Source organism: Hirundo rustica, chromosome 8, assembly GCF_015227805.2.
Source record: "Hirundo rustica isolate bHirRus1 chromosome 8, bHirRus1.pri.v3, whole genome shotgun sequence".
Classification (NCBI taxonomy): domain Eukaryota; kingdom Metazoa; phylum Chordata; class Aves; order Passeriformes; family Hirundinidae; genus Hirundo; species Hirundo rustica.
Window position 1 is genome coordinate 11,914,529 of NC_053457.1, and position 16,974 is coordinate 11,931,502.

A 16,974-nucleotide genomic window follows, 5' to 3' on the forward strand; every position below is an offset into this window, starting at 1 on the left:
ATGTCTCCATAAATTGACATTTTCCATGCACTACATTCAGATGCAATCTCATTCTTATCAAGGGACATCATGGGTCAGAGAGCTACACTCTGGGTGCCTGCCAGCACTCACTTAGTTGTAGAAGTCTGAATGTTTCTCACTATACCAACCAATGCACATCTTTTCTTCTGTGCTGCACTACTGTAAATGCCTGTCCTGGTCAGCTTCATCTTTGTTATCAGCCAGAATGTTTACAGTGGCTTGTCAGAAGCAAATTATTATAGATGTTTGCCTGTTTGTGATGGACGTTGCTACTCACCTTGTTCTAAAGAATACTGACATGCTGAGGAATAAGCACAAAAAACCTCAGAGAATGTTGTTTACTGATACTACAGGGAAAAAAAAAAAAAAAAAAAAAAAAAAAAAAGGAGGCTGGAGTAGGTTTGGTGTCCCCTGCTCTTCCACCCACAGGATGCCGGGGAGAGCGCACTCAATGTTCCTTTCCCTCTTGCTCCCACGTGCGACCCAGGAGGTAACACAGTGTTCACCATCTCCATCAGCCACTGGAGCCTGAGTCTCAGAGCTCCTGCCAAGCTCAGGTCTTCTGCCAACCACCTGCTTTTGCAACCCATGTTTTCGCATAGAAAGCAATTTGGACCTACACACTGAGAAATCTCACAAGCTCCCAAAACAAAAACAAATGCCTTCCCAGCATGATGGCTCATTTCACTTCTGTAAACTTTATCTGGAAGTCTTAAAAAAGAAAAGCTGCTTAGGCCTGACATGTAAGTAAGTGACAAAGAGGCCTTTGATAGGTGATCATAGTATCCTGCCACTATACAGGCAAAGTATCTCCCTCCAGGCAGCAACAAACTAAAACACAGTGAATACACCGGCAGTGTTTCAACACCTGCTAGGGACTCTGGGAAAACGGCTTCATCTTTACAGCTATCCTAGCACATCCTACAGCTATCCGAATGCAACATCCTCATCTTTGCATGTCTCACCATGTTTAGTTAAGTACAATACACAGTTTTAGTGAGTGAATTCCTGTACACAAAATAAACGTGGCATTTGTGTATGGTCATTGTAAACTCTACTGGCTTCCCTAGATAAAAAGGCTTTCTTTATGGGACATTTCACATTCAGACATCACAACACACCATTTGAAAATCCTCTCCTGTTCCCTTCAAAAGGCAGAAATAGTGAAACCATTTACCAAGAGCAAGAAACCAGATAAAGTTAATAAAAGTTATTATTTCCACTAGTCAGAATGTCTTTCCTTCATACTCAATCCCAGTTTGTGCACTCTCATATGGTAATATATGGGCTGTGAAAAGCAGAATTATTAAAAATCTTAACTACAGGTTTTTAGTGGAAAATAGACTAGATTTCTAAACTGGAATTTCTACTTAAAAAGTAGTCCTTTATGAGCTACTCCTCCTGATGCTATATATTTTGCTAGCAATATATACTCAATAGAGATGATTTTATCATAATGAAACTAATATTAAAACTATTTATTCAAAAAAGTGAAAAGGCATATTTCTAAATACTCAGTGTCACTAGCAGGTATTACACTTTCTTGAACTTTTGCATACTTTTTACGGAAACCACTCTCAGAACTGTTAAACTCTAGCTTCAACATATGAACTCTTCGTTAACGGGATATGTCCTTCATGCTTGCCTCCAATATCTTCTGCCCAAAGTTTCCTAATTAAAAACTTTCTTTTTCTACTACACGCACGCAGAGACACACCTGTTTTCAGTCATTCATTGCTGCTTCCCTTTGTTTTGTAGGCTCGTCCAAAAGGAGAAGGCCTGACACCATACCAGGGCAAGAAACGCTGCTTTGGTGAATATAAGTGCCCCAAATGCAAGAGAAAATGGATGAGTGGAAACTCCTGGGCTAACATGGGACAAGAATGTATCAAGTGCCACATTAATGTTTATCCTCACAAACAGGTAGGAGAAGTACAGACCTGATGGCAACAGGCTTGGAACTAGGAATGCTGTTGACTTTATAAAGCATAGTTGAGACTTAAACAGAACTTGACATGGACTAAAACACAAGACAGATAATGTTTCCCAGATGAGCTGTTTCAGTCCTGGAAATGTGGACAGGTGGCATCAGACTTGCAAAATTAGAATTTTCTTTCTCTCAGCACAAATACCTCAAACCCAAAATCTTTACCTGCCTTTCTTATAGAAAGAGACTGTGGGGCTTTTGAATCTTAAATAGAGTAAAAAAAGTTGAGCAATAGCCATTGTCCTTCTAGTTCTTCTGATTATCTTCATATTTACACCAGTTTATTGTTTTATTCCACTGGTGTCAGCAGAGTTATTTCCCATGTGTACTACTTTTTTCCCTTGTTGGATTTGCTCAAGGGGCTATCTCTACTTGCAAAGAGTAGTGATAAAGGAGAACAATACTAAGATGACTCATGCCTACAAAATTCCTTAGTTAATGACGCTAACTTAACATAAGAATCTCAAAGCTTCCAAGCTCTCTTGTTCCATACCTCTGTTTAGACAGCTTGTCTAAAAAAGTCCAAAATCCAGGCTAAGCCACTTACCACATGGCATGGAAGTACAGTCATGAGGGTGAGAGAAATTACAGGACCATTGATAGCACAAGACCATTTATAGCACAAGTTTATAAATATTTACCTTGTTCTTCAAAATTCTTTCCATAATTTATGTTGATGTTCAAAGGGTCAAGAAATCATTCAAAAGGTATCCCATCCACACTGCAGAGGAGGCGTTACAGACTTAGATGTGTACATTTTTGCAGTAAAGTTTTGCAAGTAGCCCGCTGAGCAGAGTTGCCCCTCCTGGCAGGGCTGGAGGAGCCCAATCTGCACAGCAGTTCTAAAGTCAGGCACACATTGTGGGAGGGTTGCAGTCTAGAGTGCTTCCATAAGCTGGGCTTGCCACTGAGCCATCTACACAGTACTTTCTGGGGAATCATCACAGCATGTGTGGTGCAGCCTTCCACAGTCAACCATTGTTTGGAAACCACTGTTTCCATGCTGTTCCCTAGGGACCATAACCCATGGATGTGGAAGAGCACATGTATATCCATGTATCCATGTCCCTGCAGCAGGTATTGCAGTTACTTGAGATTTTCAAGACAAGAGCGTATTTGAGCTAGACTTCCCCATATAAATAATTTGCAACCAGTCACTAGTGCTCTTCCCCAAAATGTGAACTCAGAACCTCAAGCTGAAAGATTCTACATCCTGTTGTCACTGCCTCACCTCCACCACCTTCTGTTTCTCAGTGTTACCACTGTCATCCTTTCTAGTTCTTTTCGTTCTTCCAGAGGTGCCCTGTGCTGCTTCTGGTTAACCATACCAGCCACAGGCAGAGAGGGAAGGGGACAGCATCAATTCATGCCCAGAGCCAGCAGCAGCAGAGAGCTAACAGGCTGCAGGAGGTCTGTGGTGCTTCTTGACACAGCTCCCTGTCTGCTGTGCCAAATGTGGGTTTTGTACAAGCATCCAGTGCCACACCAGACTCTCTAAACTTTTATCAACATTTATCAGCTGGGAGCTATTCTGCCCCATTTTGGAAAATATGTTATACCCAGTCACCAGTACTCTTACACTAAGAACTGTATTTTGTAAAAGCACTGTGAAAGATTTAATTGAAAGTCCAATATTTCTAGACTGAGAATTAAGGCACAAAAAAGTCTTGTGCATATAATATGGTTTTGTTATTTTTTAAAAATAGCACTGCTACACCACCTTAACATTTTCTAGATACATTTCCTATTTATTCTTTAGATATTGATTATTTTGTTGGTACCTACCATAGCAGAGACCTCATTCATGTTTGATTTCCTATGCACTTCCAGAAGTTTTTAAGCCCTCACTTCCCTCTCAGTGGACGGCCTCAGTTAATTATGTGCTCCTCCTGCATTTATTATATGGGATCAGAGTATTTGCATCCTCATCTGAATCTTCCATTGGACAGGTTTTCCAACTTAAATAATTCACCCAAGAAAATGTCTTGCCTCCCCCTACACACCATGATTCTCTTGTGTCATTTTAACTCCATTTGAAAAAAAAAAAAAAGGTGGCAGTTAAAGAAAACAGCAGACAGACACTACAAAACAGCAAAATCACCACAATATGTGATGTGATTGATCATAGTACAAATAATCAATCAATTGAGTTTTTTCTTCAGTTTAATAAAACCCAGATGAACTGGAGAAGTCTGACCTCCTTTCAAGATCAGAAGGTATTTACTTCCAGTGCAATAAATAATTTCTACTTTCAAGCAATCTTGTCAATATTTCTCTTCAGCAATGTGCTGGAATTCATCATCTACTATTCTTAGTCCTTGCCCTACCACTTGGTAAACATTTAATTGTAACCTAACAATCTTGGAACATTATTTAAAAAATGATGGCCATTTTATCAGCAGATGAAAATCACTGCTGGCCCCTCAACATGAAGCAGCCTTTAGTCAAGATACAAGAGCTTCCAAAACTGAAAACTGTAAACATCTCAGCCCATATCTAAAACAGTCTATGGTGAGGGCCCATGATAGAGAATTTCTATTCACCATAGTATATTCATCATAAAAACTCACACCAGGTCACATCAACTCCCCCAGTTCCACATCTGGTCCTAAGCAGTGGCAGACACTTAGAGAAATGTGTGTGTATATAGACAAGGCACAACAGTCACCTCTGAGGATACTTTCTGAGCCTCTTGTATGGCCTAGTGAATATCTCTGCATTCTCCCAGTTTGTCACCAAACAGATCAAACCTTGCAGAGTCTATTAAATAGCTGAAACCCAACCACATGGGCCACCAAGCCGTCCTGCACCACCATCACTGCTGGAGAGTAGGATGTGTGCGCCCAATTTAGGACAAAAACTTGAAAACCTTATTTAAGGATTGCTCAATATTCATTACAATGAATTAGGAGTTTCTCCTCAATTGCCAGGCTTGCCCTTTTCTCCCAGCCTCATCTCCATAGCTGTATTTCATCTTCTCCAGCCACTTTCCCAAATCCATGGACTTCCCAGTACTGTAAGCTTTGTCCAGGTCTCACAAAGGATGGTTTGGTGCTGAAGTACTCCCATGTAACGGGCTCAGGCAATAGTATCAGAGTACTGAAGATGATAATCTCCACTCTGGATAGCTCTGGGGTAGCCATTCAAGCACATATGTTGGCTGTGTGCATGGCTTGTGCAGCTATGCTCAAATTTTGATTTCCTATGCATACCTTTCATTAGTGAGTCCCTGGAGAGGAGAGCAGCCACACTTTCCTGCCACCTGCTCATTGTTCCTGGAGGCTCGTTTCACTCCAGGAAACTATTCCGGGCCAGTTCCCCACAAGGAATGTCTCAATTCAGCCCTGTGCTCTTAGTCCACATGGCCTAGCTGTGAGAATGAGTTTTTAATCTCTCTGGGGCAGGAAAAGTCTTCTCAGCACTTTTACAGCTGTGTATATACTTCAGAGTGCTCTATAAATACAGCTCTAAATCTCTGTATTTAAAAGAGATGGTGGAGCGTATATTACAAGAAGTAACACAAGGGCCTGACAGGAGGGCTGCTGCCATTCATTCCCCAACTCATCCACCCAGGAGGAAATCACCTGAGCTGTAAAACTGCTCCTCAGGCAAGCTTTGCTGATTTATTCCAGTGTTCCTCTTTCTGCATTTTCTCCACTCCCTCAAGTGACAAACTTTCCCATGGGAGTGCTTACAGGAATGCACAGAACATGGGGCAAAAACCATAGGTCCACTGAGCTCAAGCCTTACTGAAGGCTAAAGAACTACCCAGACAAATCTGCTCTACAGCAATTTCAAAAGTTGTTTCCCAGGTAGTTACTTTAGCCACTCTAAACATAAACAGGAATCTCAGACAAGACTTAAACCTCTCCTATTCTCCCAAGGAAATTGGATTTTGTGGTTGTTTATGTTCCTTCTTACCCTGTTTCAGCAACAGAGCTAGTCCTTATAGTCATTCACCAGCATTCTTGGCAGTGTAACAGCCCAGATGCCAAGCTCTGAATTCTCATTTTCTTCCCCTGCCTACTGTAGCAGCAACATCTGCGCCCATGGTTACTTCCTGGCTGGCCTCTTATCAAGGCTTCTTCCCCGACTTTGTGACTAAGGCCAGTGCTGTTTGTGATGACAGCTGTTGCACTGGTGCAGAACCAGCCATCTGGTGACTGACTTGTCCCCTTGGACACTGTTTTCTTCCAGCTGTCAGGAATTTACTGGTGGACTGGAAATAATTTGGTATGTAAATACATACCTCATGATACACAAGTTATTACTTTCATGGGCAATTCAGTGGTCTCATCATAATTCTCATATCCGAGTGCAACCACAGCCACCTTGCTTCCCTCAGTATCGGGAGGGGTGGGTATGACCACCAAGCCCAATAAACATTTCAACAGTTTCAAGCCTACAAGTATGATCTTTTGCCTCTTTAGATTTAATAAACCCTCCCCAGCATGCCCATACTCGTGTACTCCTGCTATTGGAGTACAGTTCATCCCAGACTGCTGCTTTTCTGAACTCTAGAAAGAGATTTTCACCATTTACCTCATGCTGTTGTCATTCATTCCTAGCTGGCCTGTCCCAGAGGCGTGCTGCTGACAGAGGCTGCTTGCTCTCTCTAAGCATCCTGCCTCTGATCTGCAGCCTTCTTATCGCTGCCTCTTGGAATCACAGTGACAGCCCAGGGCCTTGGTAATGTCCCTCTTCCCCCAGGCAGACAGAAAAGCAGAAGTGTGCTGCTCAAAAATGTACATTGCATTTAATCTTTTCTTCCCCAGTGCCCAATTTTTTTTCATTGGACTAAAAAATTTACAAATTCACAATAGCCTGCGTTTCTTTAGGGAAGCATGGCTCCTTAACACTGTTAACCTAACAATTATCCTGCCAGCAATAGCTGCAGAATCTCTCTATTTACATTCCTAACCTGACATTTAATCATCTCATTTGCTGTGTTAAGACTTGATGTAAATGAGTCCAGAAAATTATTTTTAATGTTTTCTCTCATTTGAATTCTGATGTGATCCTCTGTCCATCAGTGGTGTAGTTAAATTGTTACATTCTACAGCAGAAAAAATGTCAGTCTTCTAAATACAAACAGAAGCAAGCACATTATTCCATTCTACAACTTAGTGGAAGCAATTTCCCTCAAGATGTCCTAGTGGTGATGCTTTTTTAACACCTAACACTTCATAAGGGTGAGTTTTTTGTTTGAGGGGTTTGGGGTTTCAGCTGACTGTTGGGGAATGCAGAGGTCATGCAGTACATGTAGATTGGGACAGCAATAATTCACAATCAAAAGGTAATTTGCAGGTCAGGAATTGATATAAATATTTAAATTTCTTTCAGCTTCATTCCCCTGAGGCAATATCTTTATTCACCACCACCAAATGCTTTCCTGGTGGAGCTGCATAAGATTATTTCCACCCCACAACTACCAGGAGAAAATTAAAGAAAGATGCACAAAAGTGAAGTCCAGAAGAATACAACTGCAAGGATGCTTTAAAAAAAATTTAACTCTTACAGTTAAACTCTCCATTTAATAAGAAAAAAAGGATACCTTTCCCCTGAGGAGCAAAGTAGGATTTACTGTTGTTCTACAAGCCCCATTTCACCACATTTCAGCCAAATAGCCTGTGCCCTTCTCCACACCCTGTCCAAGTGCATGCTGAGTCCTCAGCAGCAGCACAGAGCTCTTGCAGCCTCCTCAGTTACTGGTGTCTCTGCAGATTCAGGCAGTCCCCAAAGCTGGCACAGTGTGAGCCAGATCCTGCTGCACTCCTCTTGTGCTGGTGTCCTCTCCTTCCTCTGCTTCCACCGCACCAGAGCTGGGGAGAATTACCCAGCCCTGGTGGACACACAGCTCTGGCTAACATCCTACGCTTTTAGCATGGTGTAAGAAGGGTTCCAAGAGTATAAGGTGGTTAATTTTAGGTTCTCCTCAATTAGTAACAGCAGTAGAATAAGAACACTTGCTGCTCAGGGTGATTAAAGGGTTCTTTTTCACCTCTACAAGAAACCGTTGAAGAGAAAATGGCAAATGGAGATAAGCTGGGATTTCATTTTATGCAAAAGTTGGGTTGAAGTGGGTTTGAGACACAATCCACACAAGTGCACTACCAATTTCAAAGCCTCAGCCCTCCACCACCTCACCAGAAATGCAGTCTGGGCTCTGCATGGCTTCATTTCTTCCAGCTGGCCCTTGGCAACCTGCTTTCCTGCATTTGTAACCCCTCTCTCCCCAGCCTGTGTCATAACATACTGGTAACAATAACAGTTCTGAAATCAAAATGCTTTGCAGGCCAAAAAGCTGAGCTCAATCAACGCAGGGGGAAAGCAAACCACGGAGAGCTATTGTTTCTGAAAACCATCCAAAAACTCTTGGCGCTTCAAGGCATTCCCAATGTCCTTTGCACTATTTCCAGGAAAAATTATTCCCAAGGCCTTGCATATTAAAAAAAAAAATCTGGCTTATATCAATAAACATGATAACTGCTGTATTTTTCTCTTTAATCAGAGCACAGCTAGCATGTAGAAGCAATCAGAGCTGAGTCAAATAGCCTGTTTCAAGGGTAGCATTTCAAAACTCTCATTCGCTGTTGAAGGGTGTAAATTAACCCCTGGGACTCCAGAACCTGCACTTCATCTTTGTATATTAATGCAATGCAAATTCTTGACAAATATTTGGGGGCAGATATTGGTAGATAAGGTAGAAAGGCAGTTTTTCTGACCAAACACACTTATTCAACTTGCCTGTCTTGTGGAAAAAGCAGTATCTGCACCAGTGCTTGGACAGCGAGCCTAGAAACAGAATTGCTAGTTCTGATCTCAAATCTTAACACAGTGACATCAAACAAGTAATTTAAAGCTCAGTAGGGTTGCAGGGCATTTGGAGATAAAGAGTCCATCTACCTTCCTCATCTGACATAGGAAATCCAGTTTGCAACTGAAATGTAAGTGAAGTTAGACTCGAAGACCTATGTGATGCAGGACAATTATCATGGTTCAAAACACTGAATCGGAAACAAGCCATTGACAATTGCTACTGAATCACTCCTATATGTTGTTTTAGCTATCTGTGCGACATAACAAGAGTGTTGCATTTATAATCCAGTACAATCAAGCAAGAATTTACAGATACCCCTTCTTCAAGATGGTAGAATATGTTTTGTGTAATTTTAGCTATTCAGAGAGCTGAGAAACCCTTCTACTCCCCAATTTATGAGAAATTCTTGCAGTATTACATAACCCAAAAAAAAAAAGCTTTAAATATCTCTTTTCCTGCTCACAGAGTTTCAGGTAGGTGGCTTGATGAGGAACTTACAAATGAAATCTTAGATGATCAGGTGTACTTTAAGACCTTACAGATAAAGAAAAATCTTAAAGATTAAGATTCCTAATCTTAAAGATTAAGAAAGGTGTTAAGAGATAAATGGCCAAGATGGTATAATTTATATTTACCCACCCACTGCTCCAAGAACCATAACCAAGATATAAGCAAGGGTCTAATATTCCTGTAAAAACAGTGAGAAGCTTACGGCTAGTTTTCAGATTTCACACCACATGCTGTGTCTACCACAGCTTCACTGAAGGACTGCTGCCATCATGGCACCATGCAATGAAACAGCCTTTCGGATGCATTTCATGAAAACAGATCAGCTATGGGTTAGGGAACTTGGGTTTCTTTCCAAGCAAATGGTGCACTTTATTAAGTTCTACCTCACATCTCTATCACTTCCCTATCTATTAGACTTCCCAAACGTTTAGCTTTGTCATAATATTTAACACAGGTATTTTATTTTCAGAATGATTTTGAAGCCTTTTATATGCCATGGAAAATGACAGCACAAATACCTACTAACAAGTCAGCTTCATTTCCTCCAATGCTGTGATTTAATGAATATTATTAAAAATACATAATTTATTACTCAGATTCAGTGCAAAGGATTGCATCATGAGGTTGGATTTTGTTTCAGTTATGTACTAGTTCAGAATTTTTTTTTTTTTTTTTTTTTATTTTATTAATAGCTTTGCTTCAAAACTTTCAGCCTCAAAAACATGGGACTGCCTATTGGGAAAACACCATTTAGCTATGTAGTATCTGTGCATATTTAAGACAACTTTCTTCATGTAGCAGCTAGTCCTGACATTGGTAATCCCTGCTGTACATCACTGGGTAATAGGATTCCCATGTTCTATGTGCTAATGCCTTTGGGACATCTAAGTTACCAGAGCTAAGCAAGTGTACTCTTTTGTTATTGCTTTTATAAATGAAGTTCTCAATTCAGTATTTTTGTAATTCGTCTACATTAATTAACACCACCTTTGTGAAGAATGACATTAAGCTGTGAAACCACTCCAAACCAATGTAGAGCTGAAGGGCTGAAAAAACCACTCTATACCTTCAGGAAAGAAACATAGTGTCTTGTTAATTTCCAGTAGAAAGCTCAGGTAGGGCATAAAAGCAGACTTCACTGGCTTAATAATGAGTAACAAGGACAAAACCTTGAATCTAATCCGATTTCCTTCCCGCCACTGCAGAGACCCCTGGAAAAGCCGGACGGCCTGGATGTTTCAGACCAGAGCAAAGAACATCCTCAGCATCTGTGTGAGAAGTGCAAAGTTTTGGGCTACTACTGCCGCCGTGTGCAATAAACCTTCCAAGTGGCCTCTTCCCATCCCCATCATCCTTACAGATTCTCTGGCAGCCTGCGTTCAACAGCAGCACAACAGATCAAGAGAAAAGCTAAAATAATTGCCAATATTGCCTATCTAATAATATGCCTTACCATTAATAGAATGTAACATTTCTCCTGTGCATGTGCGTGCATGCAGTAGGTATTTACAGGACTATGATTTGTATACATATATATGTAAATTTATATATGTACACACATAAAGTGTTAGCGATGGTGTTCACAGCAGAACTTACAGTTACAGGTTCTGCTGATTGTTTACACAGACCCTATATCACAGCCAGGTGAAATGAAGTACTTTTCAAAAGGCAAGGAATAATATTCACAAGGAATGTTTGTTTTACGTATGGCTTTTGCAGAGGTTCAGTAACTGGGGGGCCACTAATTGCAAGCACTCACCCACAACATGAACACTGCTCTTATTATGTGACAAGACAAAGGAAGATTAAACAAGCCACAGCATAAAAGGAGAACTACTACTTTCCCAGTTTTAGAAAGTCTTAAGAGTTTTGTGCTGCTGATTTCTTGGACTTCTTTCTATTTGTTACCATCTCTGGGGCAGGGCTTAGGCAAAATAATTTTTGCAGGACATGGAAAAAAAAAAGTGAATAATTGTTTGAAGTTGTGGGTTGGGTAGAAAGGGAATGCCATAGAATTCCAAGAGGTTTTCAGAGGAGACAAAATTGGCTTGCTTATGCAGCTACCAGATCCTTCTCTTGTCATATAATCCCACTGACATGGCCCCTTCTATGGTGTGCTCATTAGGCCACGAGCACACTAAATTTACTATGAATAAGGGGATAAGAATACTTAAAACTGACCCCCAAACCCTTAACTGAAAAACTAGCCAAACGTACTATTTATAGTCATTTTAAAGCCACTTTCTGGAAATACTTTTATGTCCTGTTTTCTACTATAGAAATTTGTTGTAATATGAAACTTGTTAGCCGTAGGGGTGTTTTGAGGCATGGTGAACACTCTATATAACCCTCTTTCTTTATGTCTTCCTGAAGCACCTACATACCTGGGGAGAAGTTTAGGAATCACATTTCATTGTCCCATTTCAGGTAGAACTTTGCACAGGGACTTTGCCTGCTGCAAAGAACCTCTCATCAGGGATTGGCAAATATAATATGAAAGTACCTCGAGACAGTATCCTGTTTGTATGTCTGTGTGGGAGTACATTTGCAAAAGGACACAACAAGCAATTCATTTGTAGCATTCACTAAAAAAGTTAGAGGGACAATGTTTGAAGATGGGTTTACATCAGCAATTTATATTTTTATGAAGTTTCCTTTTGGGAGATTGAGTTGTGTGAATGATACTTAGAGAAAATACTTTAAATCCTAGGTAACTTGATGTGAACTAAATTTGTTCTGAGGACTAGCTCCACAGTGCAGACAGCGGGGGGGTTTTTGCCAAGTGGTAGTAGGATGTTACCAGTATGTCAAGGCCAGCTCTTAAAAAGCAAGTTGAAAACTTAGGATGAGCATTCACCTAGGGAACATGAAGCTCCTGACAGATTTGCTCCAGGGTGAAACTTTTGCCATTTCCCTGCTTAGCTATAAACAGGGCAAAATTGCATCTCTGTGTTCAGTGGGAGTAGCATGTAAGTATCTGCAAGCTCCATTATTTATGGGCAGACCAAGCAACCCAGCCTGCTGGTCACAGCCATGGATGAACAGCCTGGCTCCTGGCCTCTGAACACAGCTCTTCCATAGCTCCCTGATTTTAGGCAAGTCACAAGATCCTTGTGGACCTCAGTTTCCCCAACTGCAAAATGGGGGTAATAATACTTTAGTATACCTACCTCACAGGAGAGTTGTGAGGTTTACTTAATATCTCTTAACTGTTTTGGCATCACTGGATGAAAAGTGCTATGCAATGCTAAAATAGAATTAACTAAATTAATCACTTGGAAACTACTTCTGCCCAGTTGGCAACTCCAACTAAAATAGCTGAAAATAATATTCTTGAAAGTAACACTAATAAACAGTTCAGTTGCCTCTGCAAAGATATGCAGTTTTAGCATTTTCAAATGCAAACACATTCTTTTGCACAGATTCACAAATTACCTTAGAGACAAATTCTCTCAACAAAGATACTAATCCATCTATACAAATAAGAAAATCCACAAGCAAACCTAGGGGTGGATTTTCTAAGCTTGACCTCTAGGATTAATCTCAATAGTTTGTTTCAAGCATGAGTAATTTTGAAAGAGCAGCATTCTAAACCAGATATATTTTTTCCTCTTGAGCACTTAATAAATAGTACATGAACAAAAGAATCGCCTAGATGATGCACATCTAGCTGAAGAACATGTAGGGACACCCCCTTAGATGAGGATAAGGGAAAATGTTATTTTATTTTCTCCCTGAGACTAAGATGTTGCTATCAAACATTTTGTTCAGTATTGAAATAATCTCCATGTTACAATAACCACTAAATCCAGTAAAATAGCACAACTCTTGATATAGCTGTATCACTATATCACACACCACCGGGAGCTACCATTATAAGCATTGGTATTTTCATTACATTTCCCTATTAAGAATTGTTTATCCAGATTCAACACCGCAAGGCAATGCCTTAGGGATTTTTAGATTGTACTAAAAACACACATGATCTGCTTTAACACAATTAATGTCTATAGGTGTAGCGTAATAATTCTTAAGAGCATACTTATGAGAGTTCAGTATTTATATTATTGACGTGTTCCTAGGCAGAAGACATATAAAGTATTTAAGTAATACTTAGCATATTTGTAACAAGGAGGAGAGCAGTTTTTCCCCTGCACTCAGGCTGAGGAAAGGCAGATGAAGAACACGACATTTGGAAAAGCGAGGAGCGACTCCGCCGTGGTTCGTACTGCCCGAGCCCGAGGCTGGGTGCGGTGGGCGCCGCTGAACCTGCCTCCCTAAACCTGGGCCAAGGCAGGGGCACCAAGCTGGGCCCAGGGGAGGATTCCTCTGTCCCTCCCTGCGTGACTTTGCTCGCGCCATTGGAGCCTTGGGCCCGAGGCACTCGCTCCACGCTCGGGTCCGTGCAGCTGGAGTTGCTGGAAAAACACATCCACATAAGTAACTTGTGTCTAACAGCTTACGGCCGTTGGCCTTTCGTTAGTGGCACAGAAGGGATGTTTCTGAGTTTTCATTTCAAAGGAAAAAAAGATTGATTACAAAATGTAGATTTCTTCTATTCCCTCCCTCCTCGCACGAAGCTAATTCACCTATAGATGTAACCAGCTCTTTCCAAAACAGAAAAAAAAAGTAAATGTGCAGATTTTTGACTGAAAAAATGAGGAATTGATTTACCTTTTGAGCTTTCGTGACTGCTTTCTGATGTTCTCTAACTAGCTCTGCATTTAGAGCATCAGCTAGCAATCCTTGAAGGCATTAGTAGACAGTATTGGCAGAAGTGAAGCAAGCATCAATAAAAAGAGTTTTAAATCAATACAGGCCTCCCTAAACTGAGTATTCTTTAGGGGGGTACCTGAGAGCAGTTTGGCTCTGTGCATTTATTTGGCAAACTGGATTTTCAACCTCAGATGCTTGCTGTTAACAGCCCACCAATATATCCAGCACACTTATTTTTTAAAAAAATTTCACCCTTTTGGAGACTTTTAAAACTTCCATTTATTTATTTAAAGCAACCAGAAACACCAACCAACCAAACCCCCCCCCCCCCCAATTTGTTTAATGAGGTGGTCTTAACATTTCATATCAAATTTGGCATTGGCACGCCTCTGGAAAAATGTTTGAGTAATTTGAAATGTACATTGTAGGTTTTTTGCTGCTTTAACTTAATGATGCTACAATGAAGTTATTACAAATACTTCATGTAAAGGTGATGAAGAAAAATCCTAGTATTTTAAAGGATGGCCCAATCTTAGCCAGTTTCTACTGCTGCTACCACAGATGTCAAATGATGCCACACAAGCAAAGTTTGAGGCCTTTTTGTCTCAAAGTTGCTATTTAATTTCAGATAAATACACAAGAGTATATATTATTTCTGAAAATAGGTGTATTTTGAAGTTCCCCATTATATGGGACTTAGTTTTTAAACTAAAAATGTGAAGTTACATATGTCTGAGAGAAGCCTTATACCTAGAAGTATTATCTACATTTTACCTTTTTGTAAAACATAAAACTTAGATTATACATGGATTGTATACCTGTGACACTCTAGCATTTTTTTAAAAAAGAAACCTACTTATAAGATTAAAAGTTTCAAGCTTTTGGAAATGTCAGACTTCATAGATTAGTGCTCTTTGTCCTGCAGTCACATAGAAGAACTTTATTTTTTTTTTTCCTATTCTGGATCCTAAGAGTTGTCCACTGAACAGTAAGCAATAAATCATCAACACGTGTTTTTCAAGTTAAGTAGACAGACATATATTTTCCACTTGCCTTTGCCAGCATATTTTAAAATGTGATGGAACTATCCCCATAGAAAAATCATTCTTTCAGATATCGCTCCACTCCCAACTGGGCTTCAACCCGTATCTCTTTCTTATCTGCAAAACCAGTGCTGTCCATTGAGTTTGTTATATCACTCAAGTGCTCAGAGGGCTGTTTGAGATCTTAGATATAGGGATGATGGATTGTGTTTCTAGGATGAATTTCAAAGGGACAATCGTGTGCAGTTACTAGCTATAGATGATTGATATAAATGTTTACCCCTGTATGAAGTATTTTACAGTTTTACTTGCAGATGTGTATTTATCTTGAGTTATACTTGACATAGAGTTTCTTTCAATTTTTTTTTTTTTTTTTAATACTATGTGTGTATTTTGGAAACCTTTTTAGATGTTAAAATTTTTGAATGGTTACAAATATTTCTTATAATACTGAATTGTTATCTGGAAACTCTTTGCAGTAACTTTTTTGTATATATTTGAGGGCCTTTTTAAAGAAGTATTGTTTGTTTTTTGGGCAAAGTTTTTACAATTGGGAAGCTTTCAGAAGGGCCTTCCTTTCAACTAGGATACTAACAGAGGTAAGAGTTTTCTTAAGTATTTTGCAGTATTTTGCAGAACTAAGGATGTATCCTCAAGAAAATATTTATGGAAATAATTTACTTTTTTTTTTTACAATGCTTTTGTCTGTATAAAGTATGCAACAGAACTACATTAAGAAGGAAATATTGTCTACATAAAATATTATATGAAAGTGGTACATAATTCTGACAAGAAACCTTGCAATTCTTTAAGCCATATTGTTTTTGTTATCCTTGGATGAAAATATCAGTATTAAGTAACCAGTGTATTTTTCAAGTGCTTAGACTTATATGAAAATGCTTATACGGTTTATTTATGTGTATTTGGGGAAGGAGTGCTAGAAAAGCTATCACTAGACATGTAGCAAGTGAGGAGCAAATCACAGTATACTGTCACTTTATGGCCTTGTGAGAGACACACAAGATGCTGAAAGCACCGTGGAGACTCAGCTTTCAGAAACTCCGAAGCACAAGTGGTGGGTTTCAAATGGTGACTTTTTCCTTCCCCCATAACTAGAGGGGAAGAAAGTTGGTTGGGATGCTGTTTAACTTGACTTTCACAACACTTTGCAGACTGTGAGCTCAGCTATGCAGTATCATCTACAGCAATAATATCGATCAAAGGATGTAAGAGAAAAGGATTGAAGTAGATTATTGTAGGGGTTTACATTTATTTTAATTAGAACTCATAGCAATATAGAATATGCATGTGCACGTATTTGAAGCATTTTACACTTTACATTTCATGTAGTTTGATTATATTATGAAGGACTGAGTTTTTAGTTTGATATTTTACCATGCTAAAATGGGAGGTCTGCCCAGCCCTATACTGGATTCTTGTTTCCTTTAAAAGGTTATTTAGTACAGCACTCACTGCATTTTGTAATAGTGCTAAAACTAACACTATTCTATGAATTTCTTCAGCTTTAAAAAAATTAACCTAATGATTATTACATTTGTTTAGCTGTACCTACTGTCCTTGTCAGATTCCGTTGGCAAATTGTGTAACTTCTTTTTCTGTAACTGTTAATAAACTTGTACAGCTAAAACAAACAAAACCTATGGACAAAGGCCTCAGAGGTACCAGTTCTGTTTCAGCAGTCAAGATGACAGCTTGCTCATCTGGTGACTGTGTTGCTGACGAGACTGTAAAACCTCTGTTGTGGATTGTCCATAAAATGGCATTCCGACATGTGCCTTATTTGCTGGATAGTATACAGCTTTCCTCTAGTATCCTAGCATTTTAATGCTGTATTAAAGTATTGCAAAAAAACCCAG

General features: G+C 39.7%; 1 protein-coding gene and 1 long non-coding RNA gene across 2 annotated transcripts in view; one reads left to right on the plus strand and one right to left on the minus strand.

The window, feature by feature from the left end:
• ZCCHC24 (zinc finger CCHC-type containing 24) overlaps positions 1 to 16,973 on the plus strand; it is a 107,723-nt gene extending 90,750 nt beyond the window's left edge. The window contains exons 3-4 of the mRNA XM_040070564.2: positions 1,780 to 1,944; positions 10,544 to 16,973. Of these exons, the coding sequence (XP_039926498.1) occupies positions 1,780 to 1,944; positions 10,544 to 10,657 (279 nt within the window). The 3' untranslated portion in view covers positions 10,658 to 16,973. The remainder of the gene's footprint in view (positions 1 to 1,779; positions 1,945 to 10,543) is intronic.
• LOC120755544 (uncharacterized) overlaps positions 1 to 16,974 on the minus strand; it is a 90,295-nt gene that overhangs the window by 70,221 nt on the left and 3,100 nt on the right. The gene's annotated exons all lie outside the window — the stretch shown is intronic.